This window comes from Motacilla alba, chromosome 22, assembly GCF_015832195.1.
Source record: "Motacilla alba alba isolate MOTALB_02 chromosome 22, Motacilla_alba_V1.0_pri, whole genome shotgun sequence".
In the NCBI taxonomy this organism is placed as follows: Eukaryota; Metazoa; Chordata; class Aves; order Passeriformes; family Motacillidae; genus Motacilla; species Motacilla alba.
In genome coordinates, this window is record NC_052037.1 from 2,185,913 (window position 1) to 2,204,236 (window position 18,324).

At 46.0% G+C, this 18,324-nt stretch overlaps 2 protein-coding genes across 2 annotated transcripts; one reads left to right on the forward strand and one right to left on the reverse strand.

Moving 5' to 3' along the window:
• Positions 1 to 620: 620 nt before the first annotated feature.
• LOC119710940 (gastrokine-1-like) lies at positions 621 to 4,750 on the reverse strand. The gene is made up of 6 exons (XM_038160497.1): positions 4,652 to 4,750; positions 3,371 to 3,424; positions 2,689 to 2,808; positions 2,137 to 2,244; positions 1,211 to 1,352; positions 621 to 874 (listed from the first exon to the last, which is right to left on the reverse strand). Exons 1-6 carry the CDS (start codon positions 4,661 to 4,663, stop codon positions 834 to 836), a joined length of 477 nt encoding a protein of 158 aa, XP_038016425.1. The 5' UTR covers positions 4,664 to 4,750; the 3' UTR covers positions 621 to 833.
• A 2,484-nt stretch (positions 4,751 to 7,234) lies between these two features.
• Positions 7,235 to 10,534, forward strand: LOC119710890 (gastrokine-2-like). Its single transcript, XM_038160399.1, has 6 exons — positions 7,235 to 7,295; positions 7,838 to 7,891; positions 8,361 to 8,492; positions 8,941 to 9,051; positions 9,836 to 9,989; positions 10,300 to 10,534. Exons 1-6 carry the CDS (start codon positions 7,284 to 7,286, stop codon positions 10,389 to 10,391), a joined length of 555 nt encoding a protein of 184 aa, XP_038016327.1. The 5' UTR covers positions 7,235 to 7,283; the 3' UTR covers positions 10,392 to 10,534.
• Positions 10,535 to 18,324: the final 7,790 nt, after the last annotated feature.

Here is an 18,324-nt window from a genome sequence, read left to right on the forward strand (position 1 = left end):
CAGTGAAAAATTAAACATGTTTCTAGTATTTTTCTAACATGTACTATTTACTTTTGAAAATTCACATCAAACTTAAGACCGGAGATATCCTAGGGCTTAAACAAGAACATAAAAAGCCTCACATTAGCCAAAATATGTGAAAGCCTTTTTACTTTCCAAAATATACTGTATGTTATCGGGTCACCATAGCACCCACTAAAGTGTGGCAGTGAGGGCTGAGGCATCTGTGCCTCTGTGGCCTTGTCAAAGCAGCCCTGAGACATTTACACCTTTCCAGATTTATTAATTTACAGTTGTTGATAGATTTTTCCTCTTAAGTGCATGAAGTTAAAGCAGTTTTGCGAGCAGCCGGACCTTGCTGACAGTGTTTTACTCTCCTGGGGACAGTGTTGCAGCAGGCATGGTAGCAGGCATAGCACCATTTTCTTCTAGTATTGATGAATAATTACTCAAGGCAGCATGTGAACTCTCCCTGAGAAGTTGTACTGGAAGAGGTTTAAATGCCAAAATTGGGATTTTGCAAGAAGATTCGTTTTGCAACTTGTCTTTGGAATTGCTTCTGCTTTTTCACAGGGTTTGTAAAAACACAGCACAGACCAGTGTAGGTTGATGATAAATTTTACTGAGACTCAACAGCTTCCATACAGAGCAGAAGAAAGATAAATCATTGAAAATATGATCAAGAGAAGATTATCAAGGCAAAAAATCTTACTAATGGGTACACAGTTCTATGAATTTTCTTCTGCAAACTTTGTCAGCAGTAACCGCAGTGATAAACAGGCAGTTCATTAATGTTAAATTTCAATCATGAAATAATCTCACTCCAAGAAGTTTCATCCTGATGAGAAGTTTGATCCTCTTAAAAAGTTTGATCCTGAAAGAAGAAGAAAAAACCAATTAGATTTGGACTGAGTAAATCTGAAGATAAAAATGTAGCTGAAATGCTTCCAATGAGTTGCCTAAAAATTGCAGATTTATGTCAAGAGCTAGAACCCAGAACCTTCCTGGGAATGGCTGGGCTCCAGGTCGTTGTTCACAGGAGAGTGACAGCCCTGCTGGGTTTCCTTAGGTGTGTATTCATGGATGTATAAAAAACCACAGCAAACCACAGGATCTCAGTAAGTGACATGCTCATGTTTGCTTGAGTCTTTTGTAACCCTCTCAACCTGTGCAAATTTTGGATCTCCAAGGCTGTCAGTAGCAGACTCACCAGGAGCTGGGTAAGCGAGGTAGGAGGGAATTCCTCTGCACAGGGCTTGGATGCGTTTTCCAAATGGGCTCAAGCTTTGGAGTCTGTTCCTGGAGATAATGAAGCGATTCTCTCTGTGTGGCAGTTGGTAAGGCCCGAGTACCTAAACATCAAAGAAACAGCCAGAAAACAGCATTTAGGAGAACCAGAACTGGAGTTCAGAACTGGCGGTGCACATAATTGAGAGCAGCCCTGCCGAGAAGGACCTGGTGGGTGACAGGCTGGACTGACCCACCAACATGCACCGACAGCCCAGGAACCCCCCCACGTGCTGGGCTGACCCCCAGCGTGGGCAGCAGCTCCAGGGGGGTTCTACCCCTCTGCTCAGGTGAGACCCATCTGCAGAGCTGCCCCAGCCCTGAGCCCAGCACAGGAAGGACCAGCTGTAAACAGTCCAGAGGAAGCACCAGCATGATCAGAGGGATGGAGCAGCTCTGCTGTGGGGAAAGGTTGAGAGGATTGGGATTGTTCATCCTGGAGGAGAGACATTTCAGTGACCTCATCGTGGCCTTCCAGTACCTGAAGGAGCTGACAGGAAAGATTGGGCAAGACTATTTACAAGGGTCTGGAGTGAAAGGACAAGAAGTGGTTTCCCACTGCCAGAGGACAGGATTAGATGGGATACTGGGAAAAAATTCTTCCCCGTGATGGTGGGGAGGCCCTGGCACAAGTTGCCCAGAGAAGCTGTGGCTGCCTCATCCCTGGAAGTGTCCAAGGCCAGGCTGAACAGTAATTGGTGTTGTTCCTGGGCAGTGCAACTTTTGAAGGAACTTTTAGAGCATCTCAGCCCTGCTGAGAAAGTTCTCTTCAGTTCTTGGAGCCTTTTCTCCTCCCCCTGTGTGCTTTTCACTGACAATCTTTTGCCCCACTTTCAACCACCATCCTACCTTGTCTCCTGGAGGTGGTGTAGGAGAGGGTTTGCCAAGCCAAAACCTCTTGCTGGTTGTAGCAATGATGCAGGTGTTCTTTGAAAACACCTTGGTTGCAACGTAGCCCTGTTAAAGTTAAACAAAAGCCCCTTTTTGTTGCAAACAATCTACAAGGAAAGAGCAAGTGCGTTGCTAGAGAGAGGCACTGGTTAAAAGAAAGGCTTCCTACAGTGCAAATAGCCACGGGGAAAGAAAAATATTGGTCTTTTCAATCATATTGTTTAGGCAAATGTGTCATGGAGGCTGACAAGAGACTTTGGTAAAAGGTGAAGTGCTCGTCCAGTAATGCCACGTGTATGATGTGTTCTCCTGCTTAGGGCAGCTAAAGGAATTTGCTGCTGAAAAGCTAGCACAGCAAACAGTGGCCAGCAGAACAATCCCAAGGCTGAAGGAGCATGTTTTTAAGCATCTCCTCTAAAATACAATGAAATTTTGATGAATCTTTGGTGTATTTTAGAAAACATTTGTCTCTTTTGCCATTTTTGTTGTGCTACAGTGGCAGCTACTTACAGCCTTGAAGTCCCAGATGGTTTTCCAGGCCTCAGACCCATCCTTTGGGTTGGTGCTGACCCTGATCCCAGAGTAGATTGAGTTTTCACTGGGCTGCTCAATAAGGTTGTTCTCCGTGTTCTGATTTTTGGAAAAGTTTAAAAGAGGTAAGGATTTAGCTTCCCAGGTTCCCAGCAGTGTTTCTCTCAGTAAAGCATTAGCTGCAGTAGCCATGTTTTGGGAGATTACTGCTCTTGGAGATCAGATTAAAGGGGAGATGATTTCTTGGCTCAGAATGAAGGTGGGAAGCCTTTACTTTCTGAGTAATCAAAATAATTCCTTACTGTTCTTTCCCCCTGCAGGATCTTGCTGGCACAAGATTACTTACAGTATTCTACTGTATTTTGTGGTCAGATCAATCATGTTAATATTTGTTTCTCTCCACACCATTATTTTCAGTGTTTGTTCTCATCTCAGGACAGACTTCCCTGATTCCAAGTATGGTAACTGTCTTTTCCTCGTTTATACATCAAGCATGGAAATAATTTCTTAGTTATCATAGAAGAATTAAGATGCATTTTTCTTCTAAATATCAGACTTCAAAAAGCAGCTTCACTTCCAGAAACCCATTTCTCAGAGGTAAGAGCTAAAGCCTGTGGTTCCTGTGGCAGTAGTGAGCAACTGTGTGCAGCTCCTTACTTACGTGGTTGGCAAGAGCAGGAGCCAGGAAAACTCCAAGGAGAGAAGCAATCACGATCTGAAATGAACATTTGGAATTCAAAACACCTGAAGATCGTGCTGCTGATCTTGCATCAAATTATTTGCTGTCCTAAAATACTTTTGACTTCCTGTTTACTCTGTGTACAGACAGCATTTTCTGCAATGGGGTGCAGCTGAAGAGGATTGAAATATGCAGGAGAATTGTTTGTTGATGAGTTCACAGAACACATGCATAGAAATGGCTCTTAGCCCCAGCAGTGCCCCTTGCCCAGGCAAGCAGCTCATTCAAACACAGTGGATTCTAAAACTTGCCCAGCCCCAGTTCAGTAACATATTGGAAAAAATGTGCTCTGAAATATTTTCTTGGCCAGAGTGAGCTTTTCACCTCGAGCTTTTGATGTCAGGCATGGAGCAGATCTGAGAAATGTCCGTGTGCACCTGTTTTGGAGAGCTGGAATATGGGTGCACATTCCAGCGCTGTGCCTGGAACACAGCAGAAAGGCACCTGAGCACCTCCATGGTGATCTCATCCTCCAAATACAGGACTAATAGTCTAAAGGGAGGCACAGACACTTCTGTTCAGAAAACTGGGACATTTGTTACCCCTTTATAAAGCCTTAGAGTTTCAACAACTCACGAGCTTGCCGTTGCTCGGGTTTGTCCAAACCAATGCTGATACCTTTTGGAGAGATTTCCTATTGTTATGATGAAAAATTCTTTTGGGATAACTATTCTGAACAATTATTCTCTTGAAGACAATCCTATGAATACTGAATCAGTCACAGATTTGATCTTCCTCATAGGAGGATTTTGATGAAAAAGGTCCAAGTTGGACTCAGAGTATTTAAAAGTAATGCTTGGGAATTTTTCCTGCACCAGTTTCAGGCTGCTGTAAATATCTCAGTGTCACCATCCTGCACTTGGAGTCTCTCATGTCACACTCCCAGCAAACAGCTGAGCCCTAACTTGATGTGACTTGCTGAGACTGTTGATTTGCCTGTGAGTGGAGAAGGAGAGAATCTTGTCCTGTGGATGTGTCACGAGTGTGTCGCCCCTGGAGCAGAGCACTTCTCTCTTTCATGTTTGAGCATGTGGAGTTCCATCCCTGCCCAAAGGGAGATTTCTCCCCTGCAGTCCCCACCCCTTTGGCATTTCCCCTTGGTCAGAAATCACTAAGAGTTCTCTCAGTGCCAAGAAAAGCTCAAAACCATTTCAAAGCTGCCCAGCCTTAAGAGTTTTATGAGAAAGTGATAGGTATACTTACAGAGAACTTCATTTGGATGGCAGGCCAGGCCAGCTCTGCTGCTAATTGATGTGTACTCTTACTTTTTATACATAATATCCCAAAGTTCAATCTGAAAATGGGTTTGCCTTATTGGCAGGTGCCCTGTGTTCACAGAGGCATGACGAGTTTCCTGGGGAAGTGCTCTGATAAGAGGAGGCTTTGATACCTGCCTGATTGAATCCATGGCATACAGGGAGGTGAGAGAAAAGTGCTCACGGGAAGCTCAGTGTATTGAACAGACACTTTTAAAGGAAAAACAATGATCAGAAGCAGAGCAGAGATTCCCAGCAAACTTGCAGTGATGCTTTGTGCCAATGTGCCAGAGGACTCAGGCTGAAGTTGTGCCTCTGACCAAGAGCACCACTCAAACCAAGGGGGTGCTCATCTTGCAATGTTAAAAATGTTAAGTTTCTGCTTGTCACATGTGGCCCTGAATCTTCTCAGAGCCTCTTCAGAACAGTAGCACCTGATTATGGACTAAGGGCTGATTTGAGAAAGGGACCATAAATTAGAGGTAGCGAGGTTCACCAAGGGACCCTGAGTCACAGCTTTGTAAGCTCAGCCTCACTCTGCCTGAGGACTGGCCAAGGTGAAATTAGAGGGGTTTAAACCCTTCTTAGGCAGCTCCTTCCTTCAGCTACTTCCTATTGGAGGTGCCTCGAGGTCTGTGGTGCTTGGGTTCGAGCACATGCCTGCTGATTTCAGGGGTGTTTCAGGGAGATGTGTGATGAACTGTGGGCAAAAAGTCTCCAAAAAGCAAGGCTTGCCTGTTGGAATTATATCCAAGGTTTGCCTGAGACAACCAGCTTGGTCTGTGTCACAATCACATTAATTAGGCAAATGCTTTTTAGAAATTAACCTTTAGTTTTTGTCCTTGTCTGATGGGATCAGCAGAGTTCAGTCAGTGCAATGCAAGGTGCAGATCATGGCTATTGTTGTAGTTTTCCTTCAGTGAACAACTGCTGATCTCCCCTGCTGCTCTGCCCTTACCTGTGCCTCAGCACATGGATGCTGAGGGAAACAGGAGCTGCTGCTTCTCAAGTGTTCTTCAAACAAAACGAGTGCATGAAGGCATAATCACTGAGGAAAAGTTCAATTAAGCTCTTTTTTTTAACTTGTGGTGCGTGAACCCTGCCTGAGCCCTGCTGTGAAATACTTACTTGACTGTCGAAATCTCCTCTGAGTATTTCTGACATACCTGTAATCTCAAAAATAAAGAATCTTTTGAGAAGAAGGGACAGAGCCAGTTTTCAAGAGGAGTGCAACATCAACCTAATTAGTCTAACTGGCTTTAGCAGAATTTTATATCTGTTTATGTGTTTTCTGATATATTGCTTAGCAGCACAGCATTGTTTCGCTTGAGATAACCTTTTCTCGTGTGGACTTAGGTGGCATAAAGCAAATGTGTGCAATTTCCTTTTTTTTCTTTTTCCATTGAGGCCTGTTTGCGGAGAGATATTTCTGTACAATCTCCCTCTCCTTTTTTTCTGATAAGAGACATTACAGAAATGTGTTTGCTGTTAGTTTGAGTTCTTGTTTTATTGGGAGGGAACCAGCCTTGATTATGACCTTGTAGCAGAAAGCAGAGTGTGATTCATCCAGGTGCCAGCACCGGCTGGTGCGGGATAGCGGATGAGGAGGAGTCCAGGCAAGGTCACAGTCACCTGGGAACACCAGAGAACATTCTCATGGCGACATCGTGGTCGTTGGCATTCTCACAAAACGCAGAAATCAGTGGCATTCAGAGGGGGAATCCCCATCCTGCTCCTTTTGTTTGTGACCTTGGGCCCACCACGGAGCCTCTGGGTTTTCGTGTCACTCCCTCGTGAGCTGAGCAGGCCAGAAGTGCCCCAGGCTGCCCTGTGAAGCACGGCTGTTGTTCCCAACTCTGTCGCTCCTTTCAGTTCATGTGCTCTGCCCATGGGGGTGGCTGATCAAAAATGAGCAGCGCCTCTTGCCAGGAGTCCCTGCACACAGAATGGAATGGGCTCATGGAGTCCCAGAAAGGTTTGGGTTGGAAGGGGCCTTAAAGATCCTCCACTTCCAGCCCGCTGCCATGGACAGGGATGCCACTCACTGTCGGGTGGCTCAGGGCCCCTTCCAATATTTTCAGTGAAAGAATGGCTGAGGAATTGGTCTGTTTGTTGGCTGACATGGAGGCCACCGTGGCACAGGTGTTTCTGCCCAGCATTTCTCTGCAGACTGTCAATCGGGCTGCTAGGGATTGTGTTTCAGAAGACAAAATGCAGTTTGTGTGAATAAATAGCAGTGTTATTCCCAATGTCATTTAATTCTGGACAATATCCTGTTAAATATTTAAAAAATAGAACCAGCAATACTAAAGTTTAAACCAGTGAATAATGGCCATTTGCAGAGTGATTGATTTACTGAGACTTACTGAGTGCTTTAAATATATCTGGGTCAGGTTATCTGTGCCAACCCAAAATTCAGATAGGAGGCTTACGACATGTAGATATGGACTTGTTCGAGTCATGAAGGAAAGTTCTGTCAAGTGTTTCCCACACCTCCTGCAAGATATAAAAGTTGAAGGTCTCTGGGATTTCCTCGCGCTCTTACCTTCTGCAGCCTCTTGCTCTCATCTGAAAGAAAAATGAAGAGATTCGTGAGTATATCCATTTCTGTTGAACTTTTAATCACGTAAGTTCCTCACTTTTAAAAACAGAAGGATAGAGAAGAAGATGCTCAAGTAAGTGGTACAGTAGAGTGGCACAATAATACGATCTGTGTGTTGTTTCTTTGGGTGGAAAGAGGAGAACTTGCATTCCTTGGGTCAGCAAAGTCAGTGGAAGCCTCATTTGAGCAAAGAATGCAGAATTGGTTGCAGTTCAGAAGGGGGGTTTGGTTATGATTCAATGACTGCAGTTCTAGAGGGAAATCAAGAGGTAACATGGCACCGAGGAAGGACTTGTGAAAACTGCAGAAATTCCATGGTTGAGTTATTCTGCTTTTGCAGTTACAGGCAAAGGAGAGCCTGATAGCAGAAGCTTTACAATGAGGAATTGCAGTTGTTTTCAGCTAATATACATGCTGAGTGGGTGATTTTTCAAACTGATGCTCCAGCTCCTTCCCTCAGTTCATGGACTGGGTGTTTTTATGGCACTGCCAGGTGTTTCTGACGAGTGAGAATTCTGATTCCTTTTACAGGCTGCAGTCCTCATTTGCCTGGGAGTCTTTTGGGCTCAGACTTCTGCATTGAACGTGAGTAGAGTGACGAGCACATGAGCGTTTAAAATGTGTTGGATCCCTGGGCAGCGGGAATAGAACAGGAAGAAAACCACAGAAGAAACCAAACCCAACAAGTTGCTTATTGTCAAGTGTAGAGAAAATAGCTTTTGCCAGATGTTCTGTACAGCTGCAAAGTAACGAGTCAGGGGGACAGAGCCCCTTTAGCTCAGTCAAACATTTGGAGCCTGGAGCAGTCTCCTGCCAGTCCCTGCTGCTCAGAATGACTGGGATGTCCCACGCAGGTTTTCCCCTGCCTGCAGAAGGGCCTGTATTATAACTGACCTCCATCTCAAGAGCCTCCTCAGACTGCTCCAGGGTGCAATAAATACCAGGGTTCTTAAGGGATTTGGTATTTACATGAAGCAGAAAGCACTGGGGGTTTTTGCACCTGCTGAAGATGGAAGCCAGGTAATGAACAATGATTTTGTGCTTTTTACCAAAGTCCTTTGTGCTGAGAGATCCCATCAACAACTATGTCACTGGGACCATGACCATCCACAGCGAGGAGCACATCGTCGATGTCCACGTCCGCTCTGGCGTGTACTCCTCTGACACCATTTTTGACTACACACATGTGAGTAAATCCAGGGGTCCGCCTCAAATTAGCCCCTGAGGAAGGTTTTAAAATCAGAAATTATTTTAGTGTATTCTCACTGCATCCTGTGCCTGAACACTGTTTGTTTGAGGACTCCCAGCAGCTTTCCTCCTCCTTTCTTCACCCCTACAATGGGGCAGTTTAAAGGACTTGTAATGAAACTTGTGGTGGCAGTTCTGGAAGTGAAGAAGGTCCCTGACCTCAGTGGGGCTGGAGGTGGGGATGGGCTGCCAGCACTCATGGGCAGCAGAAATCTGTCAGAAATGATGCTTGTGGTCTCAGGGACAGGCACCAGGACAGGCTGGCTCCATTCCACAGCAGCAGCCTCTGCAGCCACTTGCTGTTCCTTCCAGATTGCCCCAAAGAGCAGAGACCATGCCAGAGTTAGCCATTTCTGAGGATTTAACCTCAATTCTTCTCATCCCAGGGGTACATTGCCACCAGGTTGTTCTCACGAAATGCCTGCTTCATCATGAAAATACAGAAGGACATAATCCCAGACCTGCAAGAGATCGGACGCCTGGCTTTTGAGAGAGAGGTGACTTTGTGGGGAACCCTCTGCTGGCAAGGAAGGGCTGGGAGCAGTCTGGTGTGAGGGGGACCCTCCGCTCTGCCCCTAAGGCAGCTCAGGAATGACTTGTGCTGTCTTAGCGAGGATGGAGCTGTTCTGACAAGACACAGCTTGAAGGGAATATCATGCAGAACATTCTTTTAAGATAACAAACCATCATGGCCCCCCTGCAGTTTTACAGGGGGTTGTTGAGGTGTCTCGAGCTGTACAGTCCCCTGTCCTTGGAACTGATGTCATTTGGACATACCCAGGTGATCACAGTATAAGTTCAGGCAAACTTGCCCTTTATTCATTGTCCTGCTGATATTTGGACCTTGAAACTGCTTGAAATTTATTTTTTTTCAGAACAGAGAGTAGAGATCAATTTACTTTGACCAGATTTCGACTTCCTTATTCAGTCTGAGGTTTCAGAAGGACTGGAAGCAGTGCCTGGAGGTGAACTGGAGTTCTGGCCCGTTTTGTGTCAGCCCAGTAGCACATTTACAGCAAAACTTGCTGCCAATAATATGACTTATTATGGCAGCAATACAGCTCAGGCTCGCTGTGCTGGCACAATTAATATCTAGTGAATTTTGTTACTGAATAAATTGAATTTTTTTATTTTTTAATTTAAAAGCATGAAGCTTCTTAATCTAATGTTCTTTTGTGAGGCAAAAGAAGGTGATTTTGGGTTTGGGAGCCTTCTCAAAGGGTGTCCAGTAGAGTGAAGCTAAAGCTACGTTTCTGATGGTGTTTAACCTTCTCTTCTCAGACCATGAGGGATGTATACTCTCCTAATAACGTGTGGGCCCTGTTCCAAGCTGGCAATTCCAGGCTGGGGCATTTCAAAGACTGGCTTCTCTATGGGAAGCACATTGAGAATCTCTGCACGGGGCTGCCTCTCTACGAGCTGGTGGCCACTGAACGTAAGTCACAGGTCAGGGCATTGTGGCTCTGCCCCAGGGCACCTCCCTCCCCTTTGAACCCAAATCCTCCTGGTACCCTGGAGCTGTGCAGACATTTCTTCCCCTTGAGTTGCACCACGAACGTTCTGCACAGTTCTGAGACAAACAGAAGCCTTGAATAGGGCCATAAGTGGGGATTGAGATTTGTGTGTTTGAGACTTTTCCTAGCTGGATGCAGGGGTCTCATCTGGTAAGGAGATACTGATACTGAGATACATACTGATTTAAGTACTGGTACTGATACTATCTTCATTTTCTTGGGGTTTTTTAGCACCAACAAATGATGATGGCTGTGCCACTGCCGGCATTCCAAGCATTTTGGGCCTTAAAATCTGTGAAGAACTCATTGCAACTGAATCTTGACATTTCTGTTGCGAGGAAATGCCTTTTTGCTTGTTTTAGTGATGGTAACCATGTTCTCCAGCTGGAACACAACTCGGGTATGAGGCTCAACCTGCCTGTGCAAAGCTTTGGTGCATAACAAGCCTATGACATACAAATAAATAGAATGCTTTAATAAATAAATAGAATGCTTTGTCTGTTTCTTCTACCCAAAATCAACACAATGACAGTGGGCCTTGTGAGTTGCCCTGCAGAAAAGATGAATTTCCCCCTGGTCCATTCCTGTGCTGGGGCTGCAGCATGGCCCAGGCATTGGTTTGTGCTTCATAAAGAGAAGGAGCAGGAACAGAATCGATTTTTCCAGTGCAGAGCTTCACTTTGGCATCCAGTCCAGGTGTTGGCTCACCTTGTGTAGGAGGGCTGGGCGAAAAGCAGCTTGAATCCTGCAGGGCCAGTGGAAATTTGCAGCAGTTTGAGTGAGTGCAGTGGGGCAGAGAGATTCTCCAAGCCTGGGCAGAGGACACCGTCCCAGCCCTGAGAGATCCGTGCCTTGGAATAAAGTTTTCCTTTCACACAATGGCACAAAGAGCTGGGCCCACTTGGGAGTGTCCCACGTGTCCTTTGTGTCAGGAGCTGATGGAAATCCAGGATGGGGATTTGCCTGCTCTGGGGCAGATCCCAAGGAATGGTTGCACTCTCATGGCCTTCCCTGCAGGGCCTGGAAGGGGTGTGTGTTTTGGGGATGAAGACTGAATGTTTACTGTTTATTGGAGCCTTGAGTGGCTGCCAGAGGGCAAGAACTTCCTTTGGAGGAAAACGGCCCCAGGTCTGCAGTTTGTAATTTCCAAATCAGGCCCCTGGTCAAACCATCTGCTATTTAATAAAAAAGCATTTCATCACAAGGTGAAGCTGTTCTTTTAGATTAATTGTATTCACAACAGGCTGCAGGCGCTTGGTGATCCAAAAAATGCTTCTGGAGGGTCAAACTTTGTTAATTAAATCCAGGAATAGTTGTTCTGTGTTCTGTGGGCCCTGAAACCAGCCTCAATACCTCATTATCTGCCATTTAATTTTGAGCTAGGGAGGTAGTGGTCCTGGCCTTCCTCACCAATGGAAGAATATTGCTTCTAGATTTAATTTTAGTCGGCAGTCTCATGGTATCAGTCAGGCCTGTGAGGAATGTATTTTTTAATACATTAATTTGCATTTTGACCTCAGTGTTTGTTGTTTGGTATATAAGGCTTCAGCTCTCCATCTACTCTCCCAGCCCCTCCAAAGTCCAGGTGTCCAGCTCATGGGAAACTTCGGGATGCAGCACCTGAGGGGCAGATCTGTGCTGAGGCTGCTGCACCTCTTGGGGTGCAGCCCCCTGCAAGAGAGGAGGAAGCACGGGAAGAACCATAAACCACACAACCCACGTGGCCATGCTCGGATTCCCACAGTTTTCCAGAGAAAAACTCTGGAAAAGTTTTCCCTCTGTTCCCAAACTGCAGCTCTGAATTCACAGCCCTTGAGCCTCCCTGTTGGTATCACCAACAGCCACAAAGATCATGCTAGAAAAGGCTGCAGGGCAAAAGAAATTTATTCTTGATTTAAAGTGACTAATCACAGGGCAAACAGGAATGTACAGCCAGCTCTGAACAAACCAGAGAAAAGGACTTAGGCAGGAGAAAGAAGTTTGATATTTTATTTTTTGATACTGTGTTTGCCCTTGCTATTTCCTGCCATTTCATTCTTTGTTGGCCAGGCCACAGTTTACAATATGCTTTATGGACCTGTCTTGGATTATAATAAATCTGTTGTTCTTATCTTGCAGGTGCTTGATATTAAAACTGGACTGCAGGGAAAGACCAAAGAGGTAAAACTCAGCAACAGGTAAAATATCCCTGAAGATCAGATCCAGTTGCTGCCTGAAGTAAGTGCAATCTGAAAATGTCAGCCTTTAAATCCACCCTCTGTCAGCTCTGAATGTTCATGATGTGAAGGAAATCTCAGAATCATGGAGTTGGTAAGGCTGGAAAAGTTTAAGTTCATCAAGTTAAGGTTAAGTTTTTCAAGGTCAACCATCGACCCACCACCACCACCATGGTCACCATCAAACCACATCCCCAGGTGCCACAGCCACACGTTTTCTGAACATTTCCAGGGATGGGGACTCCAGCACTGCCCTGGGCAGCTGTGCCAGAGCTTTACAACCCTCGCATGAAGAACTTCCCCCAAAATCCACCCTGAGCCTCCCCTGGCCCAGCCTGAGGCCGTTCCCTCTCCTCCTATCCTTGTTCCCTGGAGCAGAGCCCGAGCCCCCCAGCTCTCCCCTCCTGTCAGGAGCTGTGCAGAGGCAGAAAATCCCCCTGATCCCCCTTTTCTCCCTCTGAGCCCCTTTCCCAGCTCCCTCAGCCTCTCCTGGGGCTTCAGCCCCTTCCCAGCTCCATTCCAGTCTCCAGACATGCTCTATCCTCTCAATGCCCTTCTTGCCACGAGGGGCCAACAGCTTATTAATGTAATTAATATATTTCCAGATTAAACCTTTAATTCTATCAATCAGTTAACCTAGAGATGCTCTGTCTGGTGAAACACCTGCTGGCCTGGAGCTCTTTGGTACCAGTATCTTTGTGGGTCGCTTGCTGGTAGAGGATCTTTGTGCACTGTGGTCCATTGGGATTCTTCCTGCACTGGGAGGTTTTCCAGGGGGAACGGATGGAAAATTCCCAGTGGTTTCCATGGGAGGCACCCAGAGCCCAGCAGCCAGCCTCAGGAACAATGGTGGGGTTGTGTTCTCAGTGCACAAAGCCCACAGCTCGTCCCAGGAACCGCCCAAGGTCAACGTGCAGGTGGACAAGGTGGAGCTCCTTGGCACTGAGCACCGAACACCTGGAGAGCAGCACAGCCCCTGGGAACCTGCACAGGAGAGGGGCAGGGCTGCCCTGCTGGCTCTGGAACCCAGAGCTGTCAGAGCCAGTGCACAAGTTTAGATCCTAAGAACACATTGGCTGGAAGAGCCGGGAGAGGGAGAAGGTGTCAGGGTGTGATTCGGTATCTTGAAAGTTACCTGGTGTTCCTAAGAGCTCCTCTCCACCATTAGCACATTCTGGTTATTATCTAACTTTACCTCTCACATTATCTAACTTGCCAGCCAGGCTTGCTCTGTAAGAAGCAGGGGATTTATTTGGTGTGGAAGATCACAGAATAGTCTGAGCTGGAAGGGACCCACGGGAGAGCTCAGGGGGAGTCTGGGTGTGCCTCAGTGAGTATCTCTGTGTGTGTGCTCTGGCAGCTTCTGTAAACGAAAACCATATTTATTCCTGGCTGGAATATCAGGATAATGCTGAGTGTTTGTCCCCAACTTTTTTTTTTTTTTTTTTTTTTTTTTTTTTAAGCCTGAAAGGTGTTTGGAGGCATTCCTGGAATCCAAGCCAGGTATCCTTGGATGCCACTGGCAGCTGAAACACATCAGGCATCCAGGGCAGGCAGGATTAGCCCACTCTGGCCACATTTCCCCCCCCTGCAGCTCAGCCTTCCTGGTCCCCGTGGGCAGGGATCCTCTGGGGTCCCTCACTGCCAAGGACATCAAATCTTCAGTCACCTGAGCTGCACGCTAATCCAAGATGCTTTTAGCACTGAGCCCTGAGAAGCTCCCACCTCCCCAAACTTCCCAGTGCACAGGACAATTTACCAAGGTCAAGGTGTGACAACTGCACCCCTGGTGACCCTTTCAAACCCAGAGACTGATGTGGAAACTCCTACCCTGCTCAGAAATACCCTGTAATACACGACTCAAATGTGGAGGAAAGGCAGATTTTCATATTATCTTGTCTGACAGGGCAAAACAAGCTTTCCAGTTTGCATCAAGCCATGAAAAGGGACATTTATCAACATTTTCTCCCTTATAGGAAGAATTCCCAGTAGCAGGGAAAAATTAAGCCAGGCTGGAGAATTCAGCCTGCTAAATGAAACAGAAATTGTGTGGGCTGGGCAGGCCAAAAGTGTGCACAGGTTTCTTCATCTGCTGGGTCTTCCCACCCTTTTTTTTTTGGTTCTAACAAGGCACAGTAAGGAGAGGGGGAAAAATAATCCATTTTAGAAGACCAAAATTTGCCCCTGGAGTGTGTCTGTGAGCCCCACAAATTGCTGTGCTCAAACACAGCAAGGTCCCTGTGCAAGAGGGAAAGAGGACGAATTCCTCACTCCAGCTTCAATCAAGGTGCCTGATTTTAAATACTTAAATCATAAATCATCAGCAGGTGAGCTGGGACTGGCACCATCACTTACTGAAAATAAGTGAATGTCTCGGGCCATGAGCCAGGCCAGATTTGCAAGGAATGGACCCCAATCCTGGTGCAATCATTCCTGTCCACTGGAGGGAGAGTTCCATTGTCCACTAGATGGCAAATGGGGACAGCAACCCCGGGCCCCGGCTGCTGAGAGGGCTGAAAACACCGACTGCGAGCCACGGCTCAAACATAAAACAGATTCAACCCTGTTCCCCAGGAAGGAAAAACTGCCTTGGGATACAGAGCATTAGAATTCATTCTTTCAGGTTTCCAATCCAGTGCAATATTCATTTTCACTTTCAATTACGCCCCATTTGGTGATGAACTGAACTATTTTTTGATTTCTTAATGATTTTAATTTTTCTCTCTTACATATTTAGATATAATTATTTAAAAATGTAAATATATAAATATAAAATACAACATAAAATCTCTATAATTAATCTAATAATATCGACTAAATTAATATTATTAAATAATGATATTAACAATATTATAGATATTAACTATACTTTTAGCACATAAATACATTTCTATTTCTATACTTTTATACATTCTATTATATAATGAGACACTGCCTTTGCATTGGGTTTGTGTCTCTGCCACTCCTGCCAGGATTTTTTAATGAATCAATCTTCTCTACTGCTATGCACAATTTGCTTTCCCTTTCTGATTCCAACCCTAACATTAAATAAACAGGGCAAATATTAGACATGCTTGTCTAATTTTTCCTCGTGTTTTGCTGATGTGATTACGAGCTGTTGACTCAGTCATTAATATCTCATGCTGAGATATCAGCTAACACTGGCAGAAAATATTCCATCTCTGCTTAGCACTCAAGTTGTCCGTTTAATAATTCCATGTTATTAATCAAAATTGTCAGCAAAATAATTTCTGCTGACCCGAGTCTGGTTTTTTCCCCCATTGTTGAAGATTTGGACTCCTCAGTTCTCAAACCCAAGGACAAAATTTAGAGATTATTCCCCAGAATGTTCATTTAGAGCTTTTAAATGGAGCTCTGATTAAGAAAAGAATGGTATCCCTCAAAAAACCTGCTTGGACATGGAGCTGACAAGGAGAGGGAACAAGTCTGGGAGGCTTCTGCAAGGTTTTGTTCTGCAATCTTGTTTTTGTCAGTGTCACCGAGCTGCTCAGAGAGTTTCCTGGAGTTTAACACCCACATGAATACCAAAGCACCACAAAACAACTGCGTGATGAGAGAAAGAATTTCAAAAATGTCAAATTAAAACTTTCTCTTGACCTTTTTCTGTCAAACTGTTCTGCGAAGGGAGTGTGATAAGAAGCCTGCAGAGTCCAAACCCCTGGGATTAAACAGCAGCTCCTCTCTGTTCATTAGCACTGCTCTCACTTAGGGGGAAGACACCAAATAGGAATTGATTTATTTTTGACCAGGTCTGAATTAATAAATTGTGTGACCATAACAGGTATTAAATTTTTAATATTAGCAGAGACTGCATCCATCTTTACCAATGCATGTACCAAGCTCACAGGAGGGGAGACAAATCCAGAGATTTTGAGACATTTCTCAAAATCCCATAAATGACATAATGATAAATTGCATCATTTAAATGGGCAGTGAATTTGGTGGGTGCTACAAATTTCCCAGCTGAGTCCAAAGCCCAGTCCTGGAAGTGGCAGCTCCTGCAGATATCTACTGGAGGAGTGAGGACAGCAGGAGCTGGGGGCTCGTGGGGCCTCTGCTGCACGTGACTGACAGGACACTGACAGCAAGGCCATGTCCAGCTATTTTTTCCAGCTCTTTTCTTTCTGTTTCAGTTCCTCAGGCTCTGCGCTGCTGTGCAGCTCTCAGCTTCTCCTCATTTCCCCGTGGCCGCTGACCCACGAGCAGCCCAGGTTGCTCTGGAGCAAACGCACGGGGATGGAGTCCCTGCCTGGAGCTTCTGCCACCTCAGCAGGGTGGAAGGAGGGGGGAAAGGGAATTCCCAGAGGCACTGCGGGTAGTTTGTGTGCCCTGCTTGTTTGTGGGGGTTTGTGGGGTCCCCATCCTTCTCACTTGGCTGGGAATGGCTGAGGGGGACGAGCCCTGGGCTCCCCACACGAAGCCAGCGGTGCTCCAGGTCAGGAGGAGCTGCTGCCTCTCAGTTTAAGGAATTCCCTGGGCCAGAAGGAGCTGGTGGCTCAGGTTAAGGAATTCCCTGGGCCAGGAGGAGCTGCTGCCTCTCAGTTTAAGGAATTGCCAGGGTCAGGAGGAGCTGGTGTCTCAGTTTAAGGAATTGCCAGGGTCAGGAGGAGCTGGTGTCTCAGTTTAAGGAATTGCCAGGGTCAGGAGGAGCTGGTGTCTCAGTTTAAGGAATTCCCTGGGTCAGAAGGAGCTGGTCTCACACAGGTTAAGGAATTCCCTGGGTCAGGAGGAGCTGCTGCCTCTCAGTTTAATGAATTCCCTGTCCTTGTGGCTGCCCAGCCTTCTCCCTTTCCTTCTTCTCCCTGATTTTTTCCTTGATCACACAGGCTGTAATGCACTGCCAAGCTTCTCCCCCCACACCCTTTCAATAAATACCATCCTTTCATTTTCCAGTGCCATCTGAAATGGGAATAGAGCCCCTGGGAAGAGCCCATTTATGGACAGGGAATCCAGAGCAGCCATGAACCAAGGCAAACAGGAATAAGGACTTGGGCAGATGCAGGAATGGAAACTAATTTTAGTTATTCCATTGCAAGCTCATCACACTGTCAGTGTCACACTCCTCTTTATCTCCCATCTCACACCCAGCAGTTACCTCATGCCACAGCTATCTCCTGACAGGAACCGTTGTGGGGCATTTTTGCAATAATTCCATCCCTGTATTTTGGAAAACCTCAAATCACATGCCGTGGTTGCCACAGCACGCTTGCATCCCTCTCCTGCTTCCCTGCAGTGGTGTGACTGAGGTCCCTGAATAGGGAGCAGCCTTGACCCAAAATTCCTGAAAAAATTAAAAAAAAAAAAAAAAAAGGACCAGAGAAACATTTTTACACATTTTAAAAGAAGCCTACTATGCAGTAGCAATTTATGAAATTTTGGAGGTATAGACTGCTGAACCAAAAAACCCACATGTGGGGAAATTAGACGTGACACTGTAGAACTGGCAGACTTTTTATCCCCTGGGGAGCTGTTCACGCACAGAAAGCCCAGGGGGGCACTCAAGCAAACACTGATCACCTTCTCCTGGGAAAGGCTCCCCCTCTGAGGCTGCTCCGAGCCTCTGGCTGAGGGCAGGTGTTCCTCCCTCCCAAAAACCAGGCTAAGGAAGGGTGAGGATGCTTCAAAAGCGCTTCACATTCCTCTTCTGAGGAGCGTCACACCCTCTGGATCTCGTGCATCCCTTGGCCAAGGGAGCTTTCTGTGACCTCTCTGCAATGAGGTCTGCCCAATGAGCACCTACTGCTGATGAAACAGGGTCATTGTTGGTGGTACAGATTAATCTTTAATTAATTCGTGCTCAGCTGTGATGCTTATTAATGTTCCCTCAGCTGCCTCAGGTGATCTAGTTAGCATTGATTTTTTTGGAAAGCAGCTTCTTTCTAGATACTTACTGTGTGGGTAAACTGCAGTGCATATGGGGGGCAAAAGGACAAACCATTTCAGTGACAGGAAATAAAACTGTTACAGAATCCAACTCAGAAAAAAAAAGAATTATCAGTGCGTTAAAATCATCAGCCTG

Coding starts and splice junctions, on each gene's coding strand:
- LOC119710940 (XM_038160497.1), bottom strand. Junction 2,809..3,370: donor CTCCTGCTCTTGCCAACCAC/GTAAGTAAGGAG, acceptor TCCAAAAATCAG/AACACGGAGAACAACCTTAT. Junction 2,245..2,688: donor CCATCTGGGACTTCAAGGCT/GTAAGTAGCTGC, acceptor TAACTTTAACAG/GGCTACGTTGCAACCAAGGT.
- LOC119710890 (XM_038160399.1), top strand. Junction 7,892..8,360: donor CTCAGACTTCTGCATTGAAC/GTGAGTAGAGTG, acceptor TTTTTACCAAAG/TCCTTTGTGCTGAGAGATCC. Junction 9,990..10,299: donor CGAGCTGGTGGCCACTGAAC/GTAAGTCACAGG, acceptor GGGGTTTTTTAG/CACCAACAAATGATGATGGC.